We start from the raw sequence: 18,783 nt of genomic DNA, 5'->3' as shown, positions 1-18,783 counted from the left end.
CTCCACCAGTTCAGACAGCGTTCTAAATTTCCTTTCAGCTAAACCATTCTCCTGTGGACTAAAAGGAGCGGTTTTTCTGTGTCTAATTCCCTTGCTGCGGAAAAACCCTTGTAGTTCTGCACTCAAAAACTCTCCCGCCCTGTCACTCTGAAAACACTGGACAGTGACGGAGAACTGCAGTTCTACCTCGGCTACCCACTCTTTTATCACTTTGGCAGCCTCCCCCTTCTCTTTCAGTGTTATGACCCAGGAAAAATGACTGAAATCATCCAGAAGACACAAAACATATTTTGAACCACCTAAACTTAACGTTGACATAGGCCCAGAAATATCCAAATGCACTAACTGAAATGGCTTTGTGCTCTTCCTCTCAGACCTAGGATAAGAGCATCTCTTCGTCTTCGCTTTCGCACATGCGCGGCATTGCAGGTGTTTTTGACATGGCTTGAACCTGCAACCTTTGACTAAATCAGGGGCTTTTTCCACATAAGGAAAAGACATGTGACAATATCTTCTGTGCCAAGCATGAATACAATCCTTATGGATAGCGCCCTCTGTGCCCTTTGGGGTATTGGCACTTTTAGCCTGAGCATCACCAGTGTTACTTCCACCTGCTTGCCCCCTCCCATCTAGGACAAACAGACCATCAGACCCAACAGTAACACTTACCAGCTCAGCCCCATCTCTGGCAATTTTGCAAACACCATTGGCAAAACTTATTTCAAAGCCCTCACGCAATAAGCAAGACACACTTAAAAGACCATTCTCCATGCCTGGTACAACATAAACATCAAGGTTAGTGTCTAAGCATTGCATATAAAAAACACCCTTGCTTTTAATTGTTCCAGAAGAACCATCAGCAAGATGCAGGCTCTTTTCATCTTCAAGTGGCCTGCAGTTCAGGATCTGTCCTGAAGGAGGTACAAGATGATGGCTGCTGCCTGAGTCGATAATAAAAGTGAAACTGTCCTGTCCTTTGTTTCGAACCGTTGCTAAGGCAGCAGACAGACGGCTGACAGGCTTATCTGGAGTTTTCCCACGTCCTCTGCCTCGGCGCTGCTGGCTGGTCCCACGACCACGTCCGCTGGGTTGCCTGGCACCTGGCTGAGTGACCTTGGCTGCTTCCGGAGCTGGGCAAAATCTCGCTACGTGCCCAGGCTGCTGGCACCGAAAACAAAGCCTTGTTGCGCACGCACTCACAGTGGATTCCTCAGTGCCTTTTACTGCACCCCCACTGGCTTCTCTGCGCCCACGGCCCCCCTTCTCAGCCGATTCTTTCTGGCGTCTCAGTTCCTCATCCGCCAAACGCCCAGAAACGTAAGCAATCGTGAGTTCAGATTCAGGCATTGACTCAAATGTTAAACACAAATGTTCATAGGCGTTTCCCAAACTAGACAGCAAAATATAAACTTTTTCCTTCTCTTTGAACACAAGCTCATGCCGCTGCAGCTTATGGAATGCATCAATCACATTGGCAATGTGCTCCTTAATGGGTTGCCCTGGTCTCAGTCTCAACTCAAAGAGATGCCTCATAGCATGCAGCTTAGCTCCAGCTGTTTTTCTCTGATGGACCCTTTCCAAACTGTCCCAGGCTTCCTTGGCATTTTCAGCATTTTGCACATAGGGCAGTTGTGTAGCATCGCAGCTCATGGCAATGGCACATAGAGCCTTATTGTCTTTTCTGGTTTCTGCTGCAAACCTCTGTGCTTCAGCTGCTGAATTATCAGCGACAGGGGTTGGAGGATTTAACACACAAGTCCACAAATCCTTTCCCAGCAACCACATTCTGGCCCTTTCTCTCCACTCTGCATAGTTGTCGCCATTCAACCTCTGGAACGGCACGACAAATGACTCCTGTAGCTGCTCCGCCATCTTGTCCACCCCCGGGCTCCGTGTCTGTGTACTCACTCAGAATAGCTCACGTTGCTCCTCCGGGTAGACTGCGGATCCCAGCCTTCTGGTACAGGGTCTTTCTGCTAGCGAGTGCATCTATTGATTGCCGACTGCAAAACAACAGGTTTCTCCCAGCTAGCTCTTTACACCGGCTTTCTCCACGGCTTTTACAGCTGCAATCACCTTTTATTGCTTTGGTGATTGATTAGGTTCTATGACCCATAACCTGTGACGGGTATAGGGCTCCGTTGAGTTGTTTATGACTCAATTAGGAGCCTCTGATTATCGCCCGGCGCGCTTCCTCTCAGCTTCTCTGCTTACGTAGAACCGGGCTGGCAGTAAAACACACACACAGCAGAGTTCTTCTTCTCACACAGCGAAAGCTTGTATAGCCGTTGGATAAAAAGCCTCTTAAGAACACACAGAGTCCAAAGTGTTCTAATAACTACTTAAGTTTATTCTAGAGAGAAAATAACAAACAACCTGGTGAGAGCGCAGACATCTTGCGACCGTCTCCCAGGCAAAAACGAAACCAACTGCAACATACAGAAACACTTCTGGTACATTCTGTAACATGATCTTCCTCAGTGGTCAGGTGCTACAGTACACAGTTAACTCTTTGGTTACTTGTTACTCATCACATGTTTAGCCTGGAGAAGAGAAGGTTAAGGGGTGATATGATAACCATGTTCAAATATATAAAAGGATGTCATATAGAGGAGGGAGAACGGTTGTTTTCTGCTGCTCCAGAGAAGCGGACACGGAGCAACGGATTCAAACTACAAGAAAGAAGATTCCACCTAAACATTAGGAAGAACTTCCTGACAGTAAGAGCTGTTCGGCAGTGGAATTTGCTGCCAAGGAGTGTGGTGGAGTCTCCTTCTTTGGAGGTCTTTAAGCAGAGGCTTGACAGCCATCTGTCAGGAATGCTTTGATGGTGTTTCCTGCTTGGCAGGGGGTTGGACTGGATGGCCCTTGTGGTCTCTTCCAACTCTATGATTCTATGATTCTATGATTCAATCTCACTTTTCATCAAAGAAATCACACAGGAGAGAAACCCTATCAGTGCGTGGAATGTGGAAAGAACTTCAGTCAGAGCTCCCATCTCACTCGGCATCAGAAAATTCATAGATAGTTTGGAAAAACCCTTCTGTATAGCTTTAGACGTCACGCAAATACGCACCTTTTTAACCAGGCCTTTGGCTGATTGACATCTAATGCCCTTTTAAAATGTTGTTGGGAGGGGGTTAAAGATGTGTATTTTGTATTTTTTTTAATGCCTTTTCTTTTTTCTTTTTTTAATCAAACTTTATTTCTTTTAAATCATATCAAAAACAAAAACACAAAAACCTTGTCACAAGACATTGTCATATGCAAACATATTCAAAAAAAACTTGAGAAAAGAAGAAGAGAAGAAAGGAAAAATAGACAAAAAAAGAAAAAATGAACATTTTTTTTAAAAATAAAAATAATCTTTATTGATTTCAACAGAAAAAGGAAATTGTTTACATACAAATAAAAACATACAACTGTAATACTGGTATTACATTGTCTTATTTTCCCCTCCCACCCCCTCCCTCGTTTCCCTCCCTCCTCCCCACCCCCCTACTTCTCAACCTGTTCTGAGCTTATCCCTGTTTTCCAAATATAAATTGCATACTATAATTTATTACTATATATATTACAATAAATGTTACAATACACCCTTAGTCTTATAGACAAATTGTAAACTATACAAGCTTATATCAAATTTCATGTCATTACATATTTTTACAATATTAAAAAAGAGAACACATTAAAGAACAAAAACAACAAAACACATAAAAAAGCAAAAAGCAAAAAAAGACAGTCTTCCACCAACCACGCAATGCTTCCTTATACACTATTTTACTAATCTGTATTCCTTATTTTCTTTTAACCTTCTTTATTTTATATATATATCTAAACCTGTTATTCCCATCCCTCTCTTAGTTCTTCACGGGCTCAGTCTAAACTCAACCAGATATTCATTTTAACACTTGGTTTTTTAAAATACTGGTTCAAACATTCCCACTCCCCTTCCACTCTGTTCTTAGGTTTGTACCTTATTATATCCGTTCGTTTGGCCAATTCTAAGTACTCACACACCTTGCAAAGCCATTCTTCCTTAGTTGGTATTTGTGTCACTTTCCAATATTTTGCATCCAATATTCTTGCCGCCCCGTTGCATATAGAAAGATGTTTTCTTTTTTTGGGATGTCCTTACTCACTATCCCTAATAGATAGGCCTCTGGGTTCTTTCTATAATTAGCCTTAAGTAATTTCTTCAGTTCTTCGTGCATCATGCCCTAAAAATTACCAATCTCCGGGCATGACCACCACATATGGAAGAATGTACCTCTTTCCTTTGTGCACCTCCAACATTTATTTTGATTTGTTCTGTTCATTTTGGCCAACCTTTCCAAGGCTAGATACCACCTGTGGTACATCTTCATTAGGTTTTCTCTTATAAGGTAACAGGCAGTAAAATTTATAGTTTTGTACCATACTCTCCCATTCTTCATATTCTATTATATGTCCTACATCATTTCCCCATTTCTTCAAAGCCTTACCCCTTTCCTCAACCCCTATTTGTCCTTCTTGCAACATTTTGTAAATTTTAGCAATCATTTTTTGGTCGTTCCTTAATATTTCCATCTCCCAGATTGAGGGTTTCTCTTCAAAACCTCTAGTTGTTTTGTCCTTCTCAAAAAATGACTTTAATTCATGATACTCCAACCAGTTTACTCCTTTATGTTTTAATTCTTCAAATTTCTTAATATTTAGGCACTGATTATTTTCCTCCATTAGCTCTCTGTACGTTAACCAATTTTCCTTCATATTTTTCTTGTGAATGGATGTAGAGTCTAGCGGTGATACCCACCCTGCCATTTTACCCATAATTTTTCCTTGTTCCTTTCCCAGACATCAAATAAAGCTTTCCTCACAGCATGATTTGTAAAGCCCCCATGTCCTCTTACTTTCTCATATATCAAGTAACCGTGCCATCCGAAAATGTTGTCCCATCCTTCTAGGTCTAAGACCTCTGTCTTTTCATGTTGCAACCATCCTGAGACCTGTGGGTGTAGGGAATAGGAGCCAACTCTTAGAGGCCAATGGGTCTTTTTTTATATATATAATCTATTTTTATTAATTTTCCAATTAAAACACAATTATATCACATCCATTATTTCGAATTATACAAATACATATCAATTAAGCCGAATGTTATGCCAAATCATCTAAAATTTTCGGGGTTCCCATGCTTCAAAAATTGGGGATTCCTCGCAACTGTCCACTGCCGTCTTTTTCTAAAGTCCAAATCGTCACTCAAAGTCCATAATAGTCCCGATCTTTCCCCTACAGTCACTAAGATGTTTTCTTCTTTCATCCGATTTTTCCAGCTGCTGAGATAAGTATCAAACGAGATTTCACATATATTCTTTCTCCTGTGTGAGTTTTAATCAGTCCGGCCTCCCCATAAATCTTCTTTGTCTGGAGTGTCCCCTGTTGCGTCGGTCTTTCAACACGGAGCCGCGCCATCTTAGAAAGCTCAAATTACTTTTGCTTTCTTCTCATAACTTTTTTAGACTAACGATCTTTGTAAAATTTACAGCTTTTCCAGGCAGAAGATCCAGCCGTCACATTATGCATAAACTCTTGATAAATTTGTGGCTCTCCTTGCCCTATAGCTGAACTTGGCTTCAGATCGCTGTTCAAATTCAGAGTGCGTCACACCTCATAAATCCACTGGACGCCTTCCAGGCACTCTGACTATCCAGTTAGAGGGGGGCTTCTCTCTTCAGCAGTTTTACAACTTCAAAAAATATACTCAATATCAATAGTTTATAAAGTTCATTACTCACACGGGTATCCTTTATTTCTCGTTTGTTCCAAACAAGCAAGGACATCACGTCCGGGAAGGTATGGAGTAACTCGTAGAGTATATGAAAAAAATAAAAAAGCTCACTTCCCTTCTCGTTCCGTCCCCATCAATCTTTCTTCCAGATAAAATACAGCCTCGACTTCTCACCCTCAGCAGCGCAAATTCCTTGGCAGTAAACAGAGCTTCTGCCCCTCCTTCTGAAGCATGTCCATGAATTTAAACCTAATTATCTTCTTTAATCATGGAGATCCCGCCATGCAGGTTAGCGTCCGGGGTTTGGGGGCATCGCGGGCCAGCGGCCCCTCTCCGTAACACCCGGAGAGGTAGGGGGGTTGCCATTTACTCCCCTAGCAACCGCCAAATTCCTCATGAAGGTCGGAGGGATGGAACAAGGGTCAGCCATTACTGCAGGCGGAACCGGAAGCTCGAGGCCAAGGGGTCTTTGCCCCCCCAATAAAATATTTGAGGGAGCCACCCCCCCCAGTTGATAGGCATTGTCATTCCATCATGTGATTGGAAGGTGGGCCTTACCTTGAATAAAGTCAGCACCACTGGGTTGGGTGGTATACAAAGTAAATACATAAACCGCCTTCATTTGCACATGTTCCAGCTTGTCAGTTTCCTTATTTATTATCATTTTTAAAATTTGTGTGCTCTTCATCTGAAGATTTCACAACATATACACACAGGATGAAAGCATGACTTTCTCAAAAACAAGTAAAGCCATATAAAACTCCGTTGCTCCGTGTCCGCTTCTCTGGAGCAGCAGCAAACAACCTTTCTCCCTCCTCTATATGACATCCTTTTATATATTTGAACATGGTTATCATATCACCCCTTAACCTTCTCTTCTCCAGGCTAAACATACCCAGCTCCCTAAGCCGTTCCTCATAAGGCATCGTTTCCAGGCCTTTGACCATTTTGGTTGCCCTCCTCTGGACACGTTCCAGCTTGTCTGTATCCTTCTTGAACTGTGGTGCCCAGAACTGGACACAGTACTCCAGGTGAGGTCTGACCAGAGCAGAATACAGTGGTACTATTACTTCCCTTGATCTAGATGCTATACTCCTATTGATGCAGCCCAGTAGTGTGATGCAGCATTGGCTTTTTTAGCTGCTGCATCACACTACTGACTCACACAGCGACAACATTCCCCCGGAAAGGGAGGAAATGCACAAGATGAATGAATGGGTGGGGAACAGCTTACCACTAAAATACCTGTATCCCAGCTAATAGGATTCAGGTGCACATAATAAGATTCCACACTTAAAGTCACATACATCACAGCAGCAAAGCGAGAGAGGGCTGAGTCGACTCAGCTTTGCAAGGGTTAAAGGGAAGCGAGCTGCCTTCCTAGAGAGGACAGGAAGCAAGGGGGGCCAAGACCCTTCCCTCCATCCCCAGTCCTCCTTTCCTGCTTTGGTGTCTCTCCTGCAAGGGCTGCATTGCTGTCCCTTCACTCCGGGGATGATCGGGTGAGTCTCCTCTCCCTCCCCCCCTCTCCCCCCCAAGAGGGTCAGGGAGGAGAGGGTCCTGCCAGGGAGGGGGGGCGAGGTCTGCAAGGCTCTCCTTCCTGGAGATCAGAGGATCCCAAACTCCCACCAAATCTCCCTTCTTCAAACAAAGGAGTCCCTGGGACTTTAACTCTGTGTGACGTCGCTCAGCGTCATTGCACAACAGAGGAAACATGTGCAAATGGTTTTCCAAAGATGGAGGAGGAGGAGGACTAGCCCGACCCCCCCCCCATTAAAAGACCCACGTGGAGGAGGGAGGGAGGAAAGGTGGGGGAGAAAGGCCAGGAATGAAGAGAGGGATCCCAGCCCATAGTCTGGCTGCTGCATTGCGGACCAGTTTCCCAGCCGTCTCCAAGGGCAGCTCCACGCGGAGGCCACTGCAGCAATCCCCTCGCACCCAGAGCATGGCATCCCAGGACCACATCCTCTCTGTCCCGGAAATGGGCGCTGCTACTCGCTGAGCCTCCAGGGACCTTGGCATCCATGGCAGCTGTGTGAGTGTTAAGCTATCTAACAGAATAATAATAATAAATTACCCACCTAAATTTCAAGAAAGATTTCTTTTGCCCCGTCCACTTGGCCCTCAGGGGGTTGACTAGATGCATAATGGCCCTCAGACCTAAGAAACAGGGACCCCACCCCAGGAGTCTGTCTTGAGAGCAGCAGAGAGTCCAAGTGCAAGAAAAGGAGACAGAAGCAGGAGGGTGGGGTGGGGGTGGGGAGCACCTCCTGAGGACCCCCAAGTGAGGACCCCCACTAGAGTCTAATAGAATAATAACAATAAATTGCCTGCCTATATTTCAAGGGTTTGGCTCTGCCCACTTGGCCCTCAGAGGGTTAGCCAGATACATACCTGGCCCTCAGAGCAAAGAAAAAGGGACCCTACCCCAGGAGTCTGTCTTCAGAGTGGAGGAGAGTCCAAGTGCAAAAATGGAGACAGAAACGGGGGAGAAATGTGCCCTGAAGTGGGGGTGGGGGCGGAACAACTCCCAAGGACCCCCGGGTGAGGCCCCCCACTAGAGCCAAACTTCCATTTTTCACAAGATACAAATGACTCCCTTGTCAGTCAGTTCTGACTTCATGCATTGACTGGAAGGCAGGAGCAACTCGGCTGATTCACCTCAAATAAATCCTTTCAGTTTCCTCCACATTTTGCACTGCAATGGTCCTTCTAGGAGGGCTAGAGGCTGCTTTCTTCTTCTTCTTCTTCTTCTTCTTCTTCTTCTTCTTCTTCTTCTTCTTCTTCTTCTTCTTCTTCCTCTTCCTCTTCCTCTTCCTCTTCCTCTTCCTCTTCCTCTTCCTCTTCTTCTTCATCTCCTCCTCCTCCTCCTAGAAGATATTTCATGGTTTGGGCTGTGGTCCAGTTTAGCCCTGGTTCCTATCAAGACTCCTATCCATGCTTGTTCAGAGAAGCATTTTCTTCTCCTGAACTACAAATCCTGTAACAGAACATTGTATTTGCTTTGTAGGATTTCCTAGCACCTCTCATTAGCACAGAAAGAGCTTGGCAGAAGACAAAAGGATTCCTTCCCATCTCTCAGAGGCTTCCTGAGAGCACAGATGGATGATCAACACTCAGCTGGCCCTGGAGCAGGAAGAGGCCATGCCAACCAAACTGGGACCAGTGGGGGATTCTGGGAGAACCCAGTGCAGAAGATCCTGGGTGAGGAGGACACCCTCCGCTCAGAGGGGCAGAGCCAGCAGTTGAGGCAGTTCTGCTGCCAGGAGGCCAAAGGACCCCGAGAGGTTTGCAACCAAATCTACCACCTTGACCGTCAATGGCTGAAGCCGGAAAGGCACACGAAAGCTGAGATGCTGGACCTGGTGATCTTGGAGCAGTTCCTGGCTGTCCTTCCTCTGGAAATGGAGAGCTGGGTGAGGGAATGCGGAGCGGAGACCAGATCCCAGGCGGTGGCCCTGGCCGAAGGTTTCCTCCTGAGTCAGGCAGAGGAGAGAAACCAGGTGAGAGAGACTTTCCTGTGGATACTCCCAAGGGGCTCCAAAAAGGACAGAGAACATCCCATAATGCCCTACTGATTGCTCATCCTTTTTCCCGTGAGGCATTCATTATCTGTTTTGAATCCTTGTTTCTTTTTTAGGGAAATATTCTCTTTGCAGAAATGGACCTGGATTCCTGTGAGGCAGAGAGGCCTCCGTTGGACACCAGAGAGAGGCCACTGGGTAAGCAGGGAGGTGTTTTTTCCGTTTGGTCTCATTCTGTTGCTTTTCCAAATAATCTCTGGTTTCTTTTCATCTTGTTTTGGGGGGGAACTGTTGGGAACAAGGGTCCAGAGGAGGGGAGATGTATTTCTGCACAACTAACATATGAAATGGGCACAAACCTCCAACTGCTCTCAGCAGGTCAGGCTTTCTCAAAGGCCCATCTGTGGTTAGAGATGCCCTGATTCACCTGTGAGAGAAGCAGGCACTCCTGGCATCCTGCTTACCTTTTTTCTCTTCCAGGTGATAGAATGATGCTGGCAAGACCTCCTTATTCACCTTTTCATGGGGGCAGAAGGGAAACAGCGGCTGTGGAACCAGATCAGGTCAGGGGAAGCTGCCTTGTGGGGACAGAGGCCAAGGGATGGAGCAATGTCATGGACTGGTTGGGCACAGAGGAATAGTGGAAGGAAGCAGCTGGAGAACCAGGAAGGGAAGACTTCTTAGAGCCCAAGGAGTGGAGGTGGAAGAAGGATGAGCGGTCAGAGGGAGAAGAGGGTGAAGCCTGGGAAGAGGAGGTGTCAGAAGCTGAAGGGGTAACAGGGCTTAGTGAGCTGGGAGACTCTGTGGCAGAATGCAGCCCAGAATCAGAGGCAGAAGAGGAAGGAGGTGAGAGGGAGGAGGGAGGCGGAGAGGCAGAGGTGAGTCAGGAGAAGGAGGAGCCACCGGTGGCTCCCTCTCCTTCTGCCAGAAGCCACCCTCCTTGCTTGTCTCTCAGAGCCAGGAGATGTCTGACAATGGAGGAGCAAAGGCAGGCTGCACAGTGGCACACTGTTCGATCGTATGCTAGGAAACCCAGAGAGGAGGAGACTTGGAATGCTGTGGGGAGCTGTGGGACTTCACTCTCAGCAAATGATTTCCTAGAGGACGACCCTGTCATGGAATTCTACTCAATATTGATCCAGAGCAGAACTCCAATGTATTGTTAGGAGAGTGAAAACCTAAACACATTGCAGGATTCCCAAAAATAGACCAGAGGCAATTGTATTTCATTTGGCAAAGCTTTACTGCTACTGAAGGCAAATGAGCATAATGGTCCCAAATCCAAAATGTTCAGGATTGGCCCTCTCCATAAGGAACTGCAGCAGTTGCAGCAGACTTAACTTAAACTTACAATAACTTATAATAATTCTAAACCTTATCACTAATCATACAGAACACCAGAAGGAAGAGATAGAAAGAGTATGTGAAACCCTGGCTCTTTCTGGCCTCTTCTCATAGTCAGCAGGACCTTGACAGAAGAGATAACAGAACCACTTTAACCCAGCTGTACTCAGCTTCTCTGAAGGAATAACCCAAAAATCAGGAAGCTTCTGCTTGTTTCTTTTATGCAGAGAAGCTTCCAGAACCCTCTTCAATTTATTAGAATAAGATAAATCAAAATGAGATCAATACTTTCTGCACTAAGAATTGCAAACTGACAAATGAGGTGCTGTTCTCCTTAGGCCTGAAACTCAGCCAAGTCTGAGAATATCGTGTTCCTGCTAAGAAAGAGTAAACTCCAGCTGTGAACTGTGGGAATTCCTGCCCAGATAACTCTGTGACACCAGGCTTCTGAATGTTGCCAGTAGGATTCATCTGTAGTTGCAGTTTTCATGGAATCCTAGAGTTGAAAGGGACCCCAAGGGTCATCAAGTCCAACCCCCTGCATTGCAGGAGACTTAGGTAGATCATCCAAGGCAGGTGGCCAGCCAAACTAGGCTTATTTACTACAGTGGTACTCTGTTTAAATACACAATTGGTTCCAGAAGTCTGTACTTAACCTGAAGCGAACGTTCCCATTGAAAGTAATGGAAAGTGGATTAATCCGTTCCGGATGGGTCCGCAGAGTACTTAAACTGAAAGTACTCAAACCGAAGCGTACTTAAACTGTGGTATGAATGTATCTATATTAATCATTGAATACAAAAATTGGCTTTTAAGCTTTGGAGATACCATAATCAACAGTGCCCAGGATTCACCTAGCTGGCCCCAGCTGCTGCAAAATGGGTCCTGCCCCCTATTCCCCCCTCTCCATGCCCCCATGAACCCTTGGAATTTGGCTCTAGGGCACTGGGAAGGATCCTCTTCAGAACAACTCATGAGGAGAGGAGAAAGTGGATCCTTCCATCTGGGAAACTGGAATAATTGTGTAGGCAGAATGAATTAAAAACCACAAGGAGGAGTACACCTATTTGCACAAAGACCCATAATTAAAATGCAGAATAAAAGAATTCAATTTAAGCGTTAAAATAAGCATCCATAATTAAAACGTGCAGCAAAGGAATCCTATTGAAACAACGCAGCCATTAAGAGGAAGGAAAGAACAGAGCATTGTGTAGCAGATCATATTTCTGCTGTCTCAGAGGAGGACATTTCCCTTTTTCTTTTAGCATCCAGTGTGCTTTGAAGATGTCGCTGTTTGTTTCACGGACGAGGAGTGGGCGTTGCTGGATCCTGACCAGAGAGCTCTGCATAAGGATGTCATGGAGGAGAATCGTGGGATCGTGGCCTCTCTTGGTAAGGCTCCCTGTGGGATCGTCCTATCTGCCTGGAAATTCAACAAATACCTCTATGTGACAAACCTCATATATTTTCACAGAGCTCAACAGCGCCCCCTACAACACCGGGGACCCCCACAATAAAAAGTAAATTGCAGTTTTCTGTGAACCATCTTCCTCCAGTACTTCCTCTTCATACCACGGTTGGGCTGTTCTGAACTGCCCAGGCATCTTAAATGTCAGCCTCAGAGTTGTTATTAAAGAGAAGTAGCTTCTGTCAGGTTTTCTGTTTTTGTTTTTGCTGCTGTCAATCTTGGGTTGACCAAAGAGACGCCTGACCTTGGAGATGGAGGGGATGCCATGACTGGGCCAAACAAAATCCATCCCAGAGAAGAGCCAGGCTTATTGAATCTCAGTTAGTCGTAGCAGTGATAATAATAGTAATAGTAATAATTTTTATTCATACCCTGCCCATATATAAACATGAAACATTAATAATAAAAATCTGATCCTGTACATTAACTTTAAAATGAACAACTTACAGTAGTGGCCAAAATTGCGTAAAACTTTTGGGGAAAGTGTATTTCCGAGTTTTGATGGCTCATAGCACCATTTGTTGGGGGAATAATGAAGGAGTATTTATTAGAACAGCAGTCATTAAGAAGAAACGTGAAACACATAGAAAAAAGGAGATATGCAGAAATTCTCACCATGTCAATTAATACTTAGTTTGGTAACCTTTAGCTTTAATTACGGCCTTACAACGCCTTCTCATGGAGTGAATCAATTTTTTTTTAGTTCGGCAGCTGTAATAATGTGAAACCAAGATTCAATTACTGCCCCTATTAATTGAGCTTTACAGTGGTACCTGGGGTTCCGAACAGCCTAGTTAATTATCTTTTGGGATTACGTACAGTTCTGAACGGGCTTGAGTGTTCCGGTTTGCGTAATTTTTTTGGAAAGCGAACGTACTCCATTCGGGGGTGCACTTCTGTTTTGTCGGCACGGCCTTCCCTCGCTCAGCCCTCGGAAGCAGATGCGTTGGAGCCAGACCGTCCTCCTGTGGCGCCTCCTAAACTCTCCATTCAAATGTGGCGGCCCCACCTGCTATTAGTTGAAACGGATGGTGAGGTCACACACAGTCCTGAGCAAATGAGGCTGCTCGTGACAGCTTCAGTTCTCAACGGAGCTGCAGCCATGTGCAGGGTGACAGATGTGCAGGAGAAGAAGGCAGAGTGCCGTCGGCGTTTCCAAGATTTTGCCGAGCGTGTGGGTGGCACTTAAATGAAGAATCCACTCCTTTCTTAGTGGGAAGAGCATTAAACAGAGGGTTGCCACACTAAAAGACCAGCTGTTGTGAACCGCTGTTTGATATTGGGATGAAGGGAGGTATATTTAAAAAATTATACAGTGGTATACATGGATGATTGCTTTCATTTTATGGATCAACGGTCTAGTTAGTAAAATTCATGTTAAATCACTGTTTTAGGGGTTGTTTTTAAAAGTGGAACAGATTAATCCATTTTCATTACTTTATATGGGAAAGCACGCCTCGGTTTAAGAATGCTTTGGTTTAAGAATGGACTTCGGAACGGATTAAGTTCGTAAACCAAGGTACCACTGTATTGCTGGTTTGCTTCTGACTAAAAAGTTTCTTTTGTCGGCTCCATAGATTTTTGATTTGGTTAAGGTCTGGGCTATTTCCATGGCATTCCAGCAGTGGAATATGATTATATTGAAACCAACTTTTGCACACAGCAGCAACATGACATGGAGCAGAATCCTGTTGAAATATTAAATAAATACAGTGGTACCTCTACTTACAAATGTTTCTACTTACGAACGGAGCTCCGTCCGCCATCTTGGATGCTGTTTAGATAGGATTTTTTCTACTTAGGAATTTTTTCTCCCAGTGCATTCCTATGGGATTTGACTTACAAATTTTTTCTACTTACAAATGTGCGTTTGGAACGCATTAAATTCGTAAGTAGAGGTACCACTGTAAATAATTAAATAAGCAAGCTTCCCTATCTGGGGAAAAAATCACATGCGGAACGCTTCAGCTTGGGCTTAAGCATTTGATTTATGTATTTAGGGATTTTACATACCCATTAATGAAGCAAATTCTGCCCACACCTTTTGCTGTCATACAACCCCAGACCATGACACTAACTGGATGTTTCACGGTGGATGTAATGCAAGTAGGATGTAAATCTTCTTCGATTCTTCTTCTCACATATTTTTATGTAATTTTATTACGTTATTCAAACTCACGAAATGAAAGAAGACCAAAAAACCAACCAACATGATAGCAATCACATAACAATCTGACAAAAGTCAATCTAGGCAAATTGTGCTTCCTTTTTCTAACTATTTGGCTATAACATTTGATAGAATACAGGTAATTACATTCTTGATTAACTTATCGTTCCATTGATACATAATTCTTTGATATTACACCAAAAGAAGTAGTGCTATGAGCCATCAAACCTCTAAAATATACTTTCCCCCCAAAAGGCTTCCACAATTTTATCCACTACTATATATCAAACTAAGCAAAATTCAACAACCCATCAGAATCTAATAGTAAATATGTTGGTTAATGACAAACCACAAAGGTTTCCCGCTTGGCAGGGGGTTTGACTGGATGGCCCTTGTGGTCTCTTCCAACTCTGTGATTCTATAATTCTATGTAATGAACACACCCCCAACTCCCTTCAGTTCTTCTTCATTTGTTTCTGAGGCTCTAATCCCTTTTTTGCCTCCATTGCAGACAAAAATATGGAGTGTGGAGAGAGCTGCAGTCGGAGCTCCCATTCCACTTCTCAACAAAGAATTCTCATTGGAAAGAAACCCTATCAGTGTGTGGAATGTGGAAAAAGCTTCAGTACGAGCTCCAATCTCACTAAGCATCAAAGAATTCATAGAGGGGTGAAACCGTATCGGTGTGTGGAATGTGGAAAGAGCTTCAGTACGAGCTCCAATCTCACTTCCCATCAGAAAATTCATACAGGAGAGAAACCCTATCAGTGCGTGGAATGTGGAAAGAGCTTCAGGAGGAGCTATGGTCTCACTTCCCATCAAATAATTCATACAAGGAAGAAACCCTATCAGTGCATAGAATGTGGAAAGAGCTTCAGTCAGAGCTCTCACCTCACTAAGCATCAGAGAATTCATACAGAGGAGAAACCCTATGAGTGCGGAGAATGTGGAAAGAGCTTCAGGAAGAGCTCCGATCTCACTAAGCATCAAAGAATTCATACAGGGGAGAAACCATATCAGTGTGTGAAATGTGGAAAGAGCTTCAGTCAGAGCTCCCATCTCACTACCCATCAGAGAATTCATACAGGGGAGAAACCCTATCAGTGTGTGAAATGTGGAAAGAGCTTCAATACAAGCTCCCATCTCACTAAGCATCAAATAATTCATACAGGGGAGAAACCCTATCAGTGCGTGGAATGTGGAAAGAGCTTCAGGAATAGCTATGATCTCACTTCCCATCAAAGAATTCATACAAGGGATAAACCCTATCAGTGCATAGAATGTGGAAAGAGCTTCAGTCAGAGCTCTCACCTCACTAACCATCAGAGAATTCATACAGGGGAGAAACCCTATCAATGTGTGGATTGTGGAAAGAGCTTCATTAATAGCTCCCATCTCACTTCCCATCAGAAAATTCATACAAGAGATAAACCCTATCAGTGCGTGGAATGTGGAAAGAGCTTCCATGACAAGTGGACTCTCTCTTCTCATCAAAGAATTCATACAAGGGAGAAACCCTGTCAGTGCATAGAATGTGGAAAGAGCTTCAGTCAGAGCTCCCATCTCACTAACCATCAGAGAATTCATACAGGGGAGAAACCCTATCAGTGCGTGGAATGTGGAAAGAGCTTCAGTATGAGCTCCTCTCTCACTAAGCATCAAAGAATTCATACAGGGGAGAAACCCTATCATTGTGTGGAATGTGGAAAGAGCTTCAGTCAGAGCTCCCATCTCACTACCCATCAGAGAATTCATACAGGGGAGAAACCCTATCAGTGCGTGGAATGTGGAAAGAGCTTCAATACGAGCTCCCATCTCACTACCCATCAGAGAATTCATACAGGGGAGAAACCTTATCTGTGTGTGGAATGTGGAAAGAGCTTCAGTGAGTGCTCTGATCTTACTTCCCATCACAGAATTCATACAGGGGAATCAACTCTCCAACGCTGTCCCCATGAGCAGAGGACACCTGTTTTTTAAGATGAAATTTGTACTTAATTAACAGGCATGCTTTGACCTAGGGGAGATGTTGTTGTTGTTTAGTCCTTTAGTCATGTCCGACTCTTCGTGACCCCATGGACTGTCCAACCATCTCATCCTCTGTCGTCCCCTTCTCCTAGTGCCCTCAATCTTTCCCAACATCAGGGTGTTTTCCAGGGGCGATAAGATTATATGCTAATCGAATCAACCAAGTTTTTGATCTAGGAAAGTACTTTTATAGTAATTGGATTGGTATGTTGCGGGAGGTGAGTCTCCATTATTTTCTTTTGATATATTTTGCATTTGCTGTTTTACTCAGCAAATCTCCCCCAAAAAGTTAAGTGTTTGAAATATGCTAGCGGGATAGAGAAGCTATGAGCTATGCCATGCAGGGCCACCCAAGATGGACAGGTCATAGCGGAGAGTTTTGACTAAAAGTGATCCACCTGGAGAAGGAACTGGCAAGCCACTCCAGTATCCCTGCCAAGAAAACTCCATGGACAAAGACAACAGGCATATAAAAGTTATGATGCTGGAAGATGAGCCCCTCAGGTCGGAAGGCGTCCAACATGCTACTGAGGAAGAGCAGAGGACAAGTACAAGTAGATTTAGAGCTGATGAAGCGGTTGGGCCAAACCCGAAAGGTCGTTCAGTTGCGGATATGCCTGGAAGCGAATGGAAAGTCCAATGGTGTAAAGAAAAATATTGCACAGGAACCTGGAATGTAAGAACCATGGATGGAGGTAAGCTGGATGTGGTAAAAAATGAGATGACAAGAATAAATATTGACATCCTGGGAACTAAAATGGAAGGGAATGGGCGAATTCAGTTTGGATGACTATCATATCTACTACTGTGGGAAAGAATCCCGTAGAAGAAATGGAGTGTTACGAGCCTCCATCCATAGTTCTTCAGGCACTCTGTCCACCAAATCTAAATCCTTAAACCTGTTCCTCACTTCCACTGTGTATTCATAAGGGATTTGACTCAGATTGTATCTTACTGGCCCAGTGGTTTTTCCTACTTTCTTCAGTTTAAGCTGGAATTTTGCTATAAGAAGCTGATGATCTGAGTTACAGTCAGCTCCAGGTCTTGTTTTTGCTGACTGTATAGAGCTTCTCCATCTTTGGCTGCAGAGAATATAATCAATCTGATTTCGATGCTGCCCATTTGGTGATATCCATGTGTAGAGTCGTCTCTTGTGTTGTTGGAAGAGAGTGTTTGTGATGACCAGCTTGTTCTCTTGACAGAACTCTATTAGCCTTTGCCCTGCTTCATTTTGAACTCCAAGGCCAAACTTGCCAGTTGTTCCTTTTATCTCTTGATTCCCTACTTTAGCATTCCAATCCCCTGTAATGAGCAGAACATCCTTCTTTGGTGTCATTTCTAGAAGGTGTTGTAAGTCTTCATAGAATTGGTCAATTTCACTTTCTTCAGCACCGGTAGTTGGTGCATAAACTTGGATTACTGTGATGTTAAAAGGTCTGCCTTGGATTCGTATCGAGATCATTCTGTCATTTTTGAGATTGCATCCGATTACAGCTTTTGCCACTCTTTTGTTGACTATGAGGGCCACTCCATTTCTGCTACAGGATTCTTGCCCACAGTAGTAGATATGATAGTCATCCGAACTGAATTCGCCCATTCCCTTCCATTTTAGTTCACTGATGCCCAGGATGTCGATATTTATTCTTGTCATCTCATTTTTGACCACATCCAGCTTACCTCCACTCATGGTTATTACATTCCAGGTTCCTAAGCAATATTTTTCTTTACAGCATCGGACTTTCCTTTCGCTTCCAGGCATGTCCGCAACTGAGCGTCCTTTCGGCTTTGGCCCAGCCGCTTCATCAGCTCTGAATCTACTTGTACTTGTCCTCCGCTCTTCCTCAGTAGCATGTTGGACGCCTTCCGACCTGAGGGGCTCATCTTCCAGCGTCATAACTTTTATATGCCTGTTGTCTTTGTCCATGGAGTTTTCTTGGCAGGGATACTGGAGTGGCTTGCCAGTTCCTTCTCCAGGAGATTGTAACTCCCAGTAATTTCACATTATCTATGAGTTTCTGTGTGTTCAGCACACATGATTGCAGTTGAGGCTGAATAAAACACTTCCTAGGAAATTCCCTTTGACTGCTTCTGTGTTGTTTCAAATGTGACTTCACTTACAGATGAGAACAAATCATATTTATTGCTGACAAATGATACCCTTGTCAGCTCATTAATTTCAACCCCAAGAAACCCTGCCATCCTATATAATAAAATACACCTATATAATAATGTCCATGTTGTCCCTGCGTCCAGATGTCCCGTGTGTCCCTGGGTCACTGCGCATGTGCCCCAGGGATACAGGGATTGGACAGCAGAGACTGCGCGCGCGCACTCTCCCCCCACTCTGCCTCCTCCAACCGCCGCTCCCGCCGGGGTGGAGGCCGGCGAAGGCCTCCTCACAACCCTCCCTGGCCGTGAGGAGCGGCGGTTGGAGGAGGCGGGGGGGGAGTGCGCGCGTCCTTCCTGTCGGCGGCTGGGGGAG

General features: G+C 44.6%; 1 protein-coding gene across 1 annotated transcript in view; it reads left to right on the top strand.

Annotated features, from left to right (window-relative positions):
* LOC132592056 (uncharacterized) overlaps positions 1–18,783 on the top strand; it is a 51,579-nt gene that overhangs the window by 14,957 nt on the left and 17,839 nt on the right. Inside the window, exons 8-9 of the mRNA XM_088668970.1 lie at positions 9,498–9,504; positions 14,862–16,203. Of these exons, the coding sequence (XP_088525096.1) occupies positions 9,498–9,504; positions 14,862–16,203 (1,349 nt within the window). The remainder of the gene's footprint in view (positions 1–9,497; positions 9,505–14,861; positions 16,204–18,783) is intronic.

The sequence above is a fragment of the Zootoca vivipara genome, chromosome 4 (genome assembly GCF_965207765.1).
Source record: "Zootoca vivipara chromosome 4, rZooViv2.hap1.1, whole genome shotgun sequence".
Taxonomy (NCBI): Eukaryota; Metazoa; Chordata; class Lepidosauria; order Squamata; family Lacertidae; genus Zootoca; species Zootoca vivipara.
This window is presented reverse-complemented; position numbering and strand designations above follow the sequence as displayed.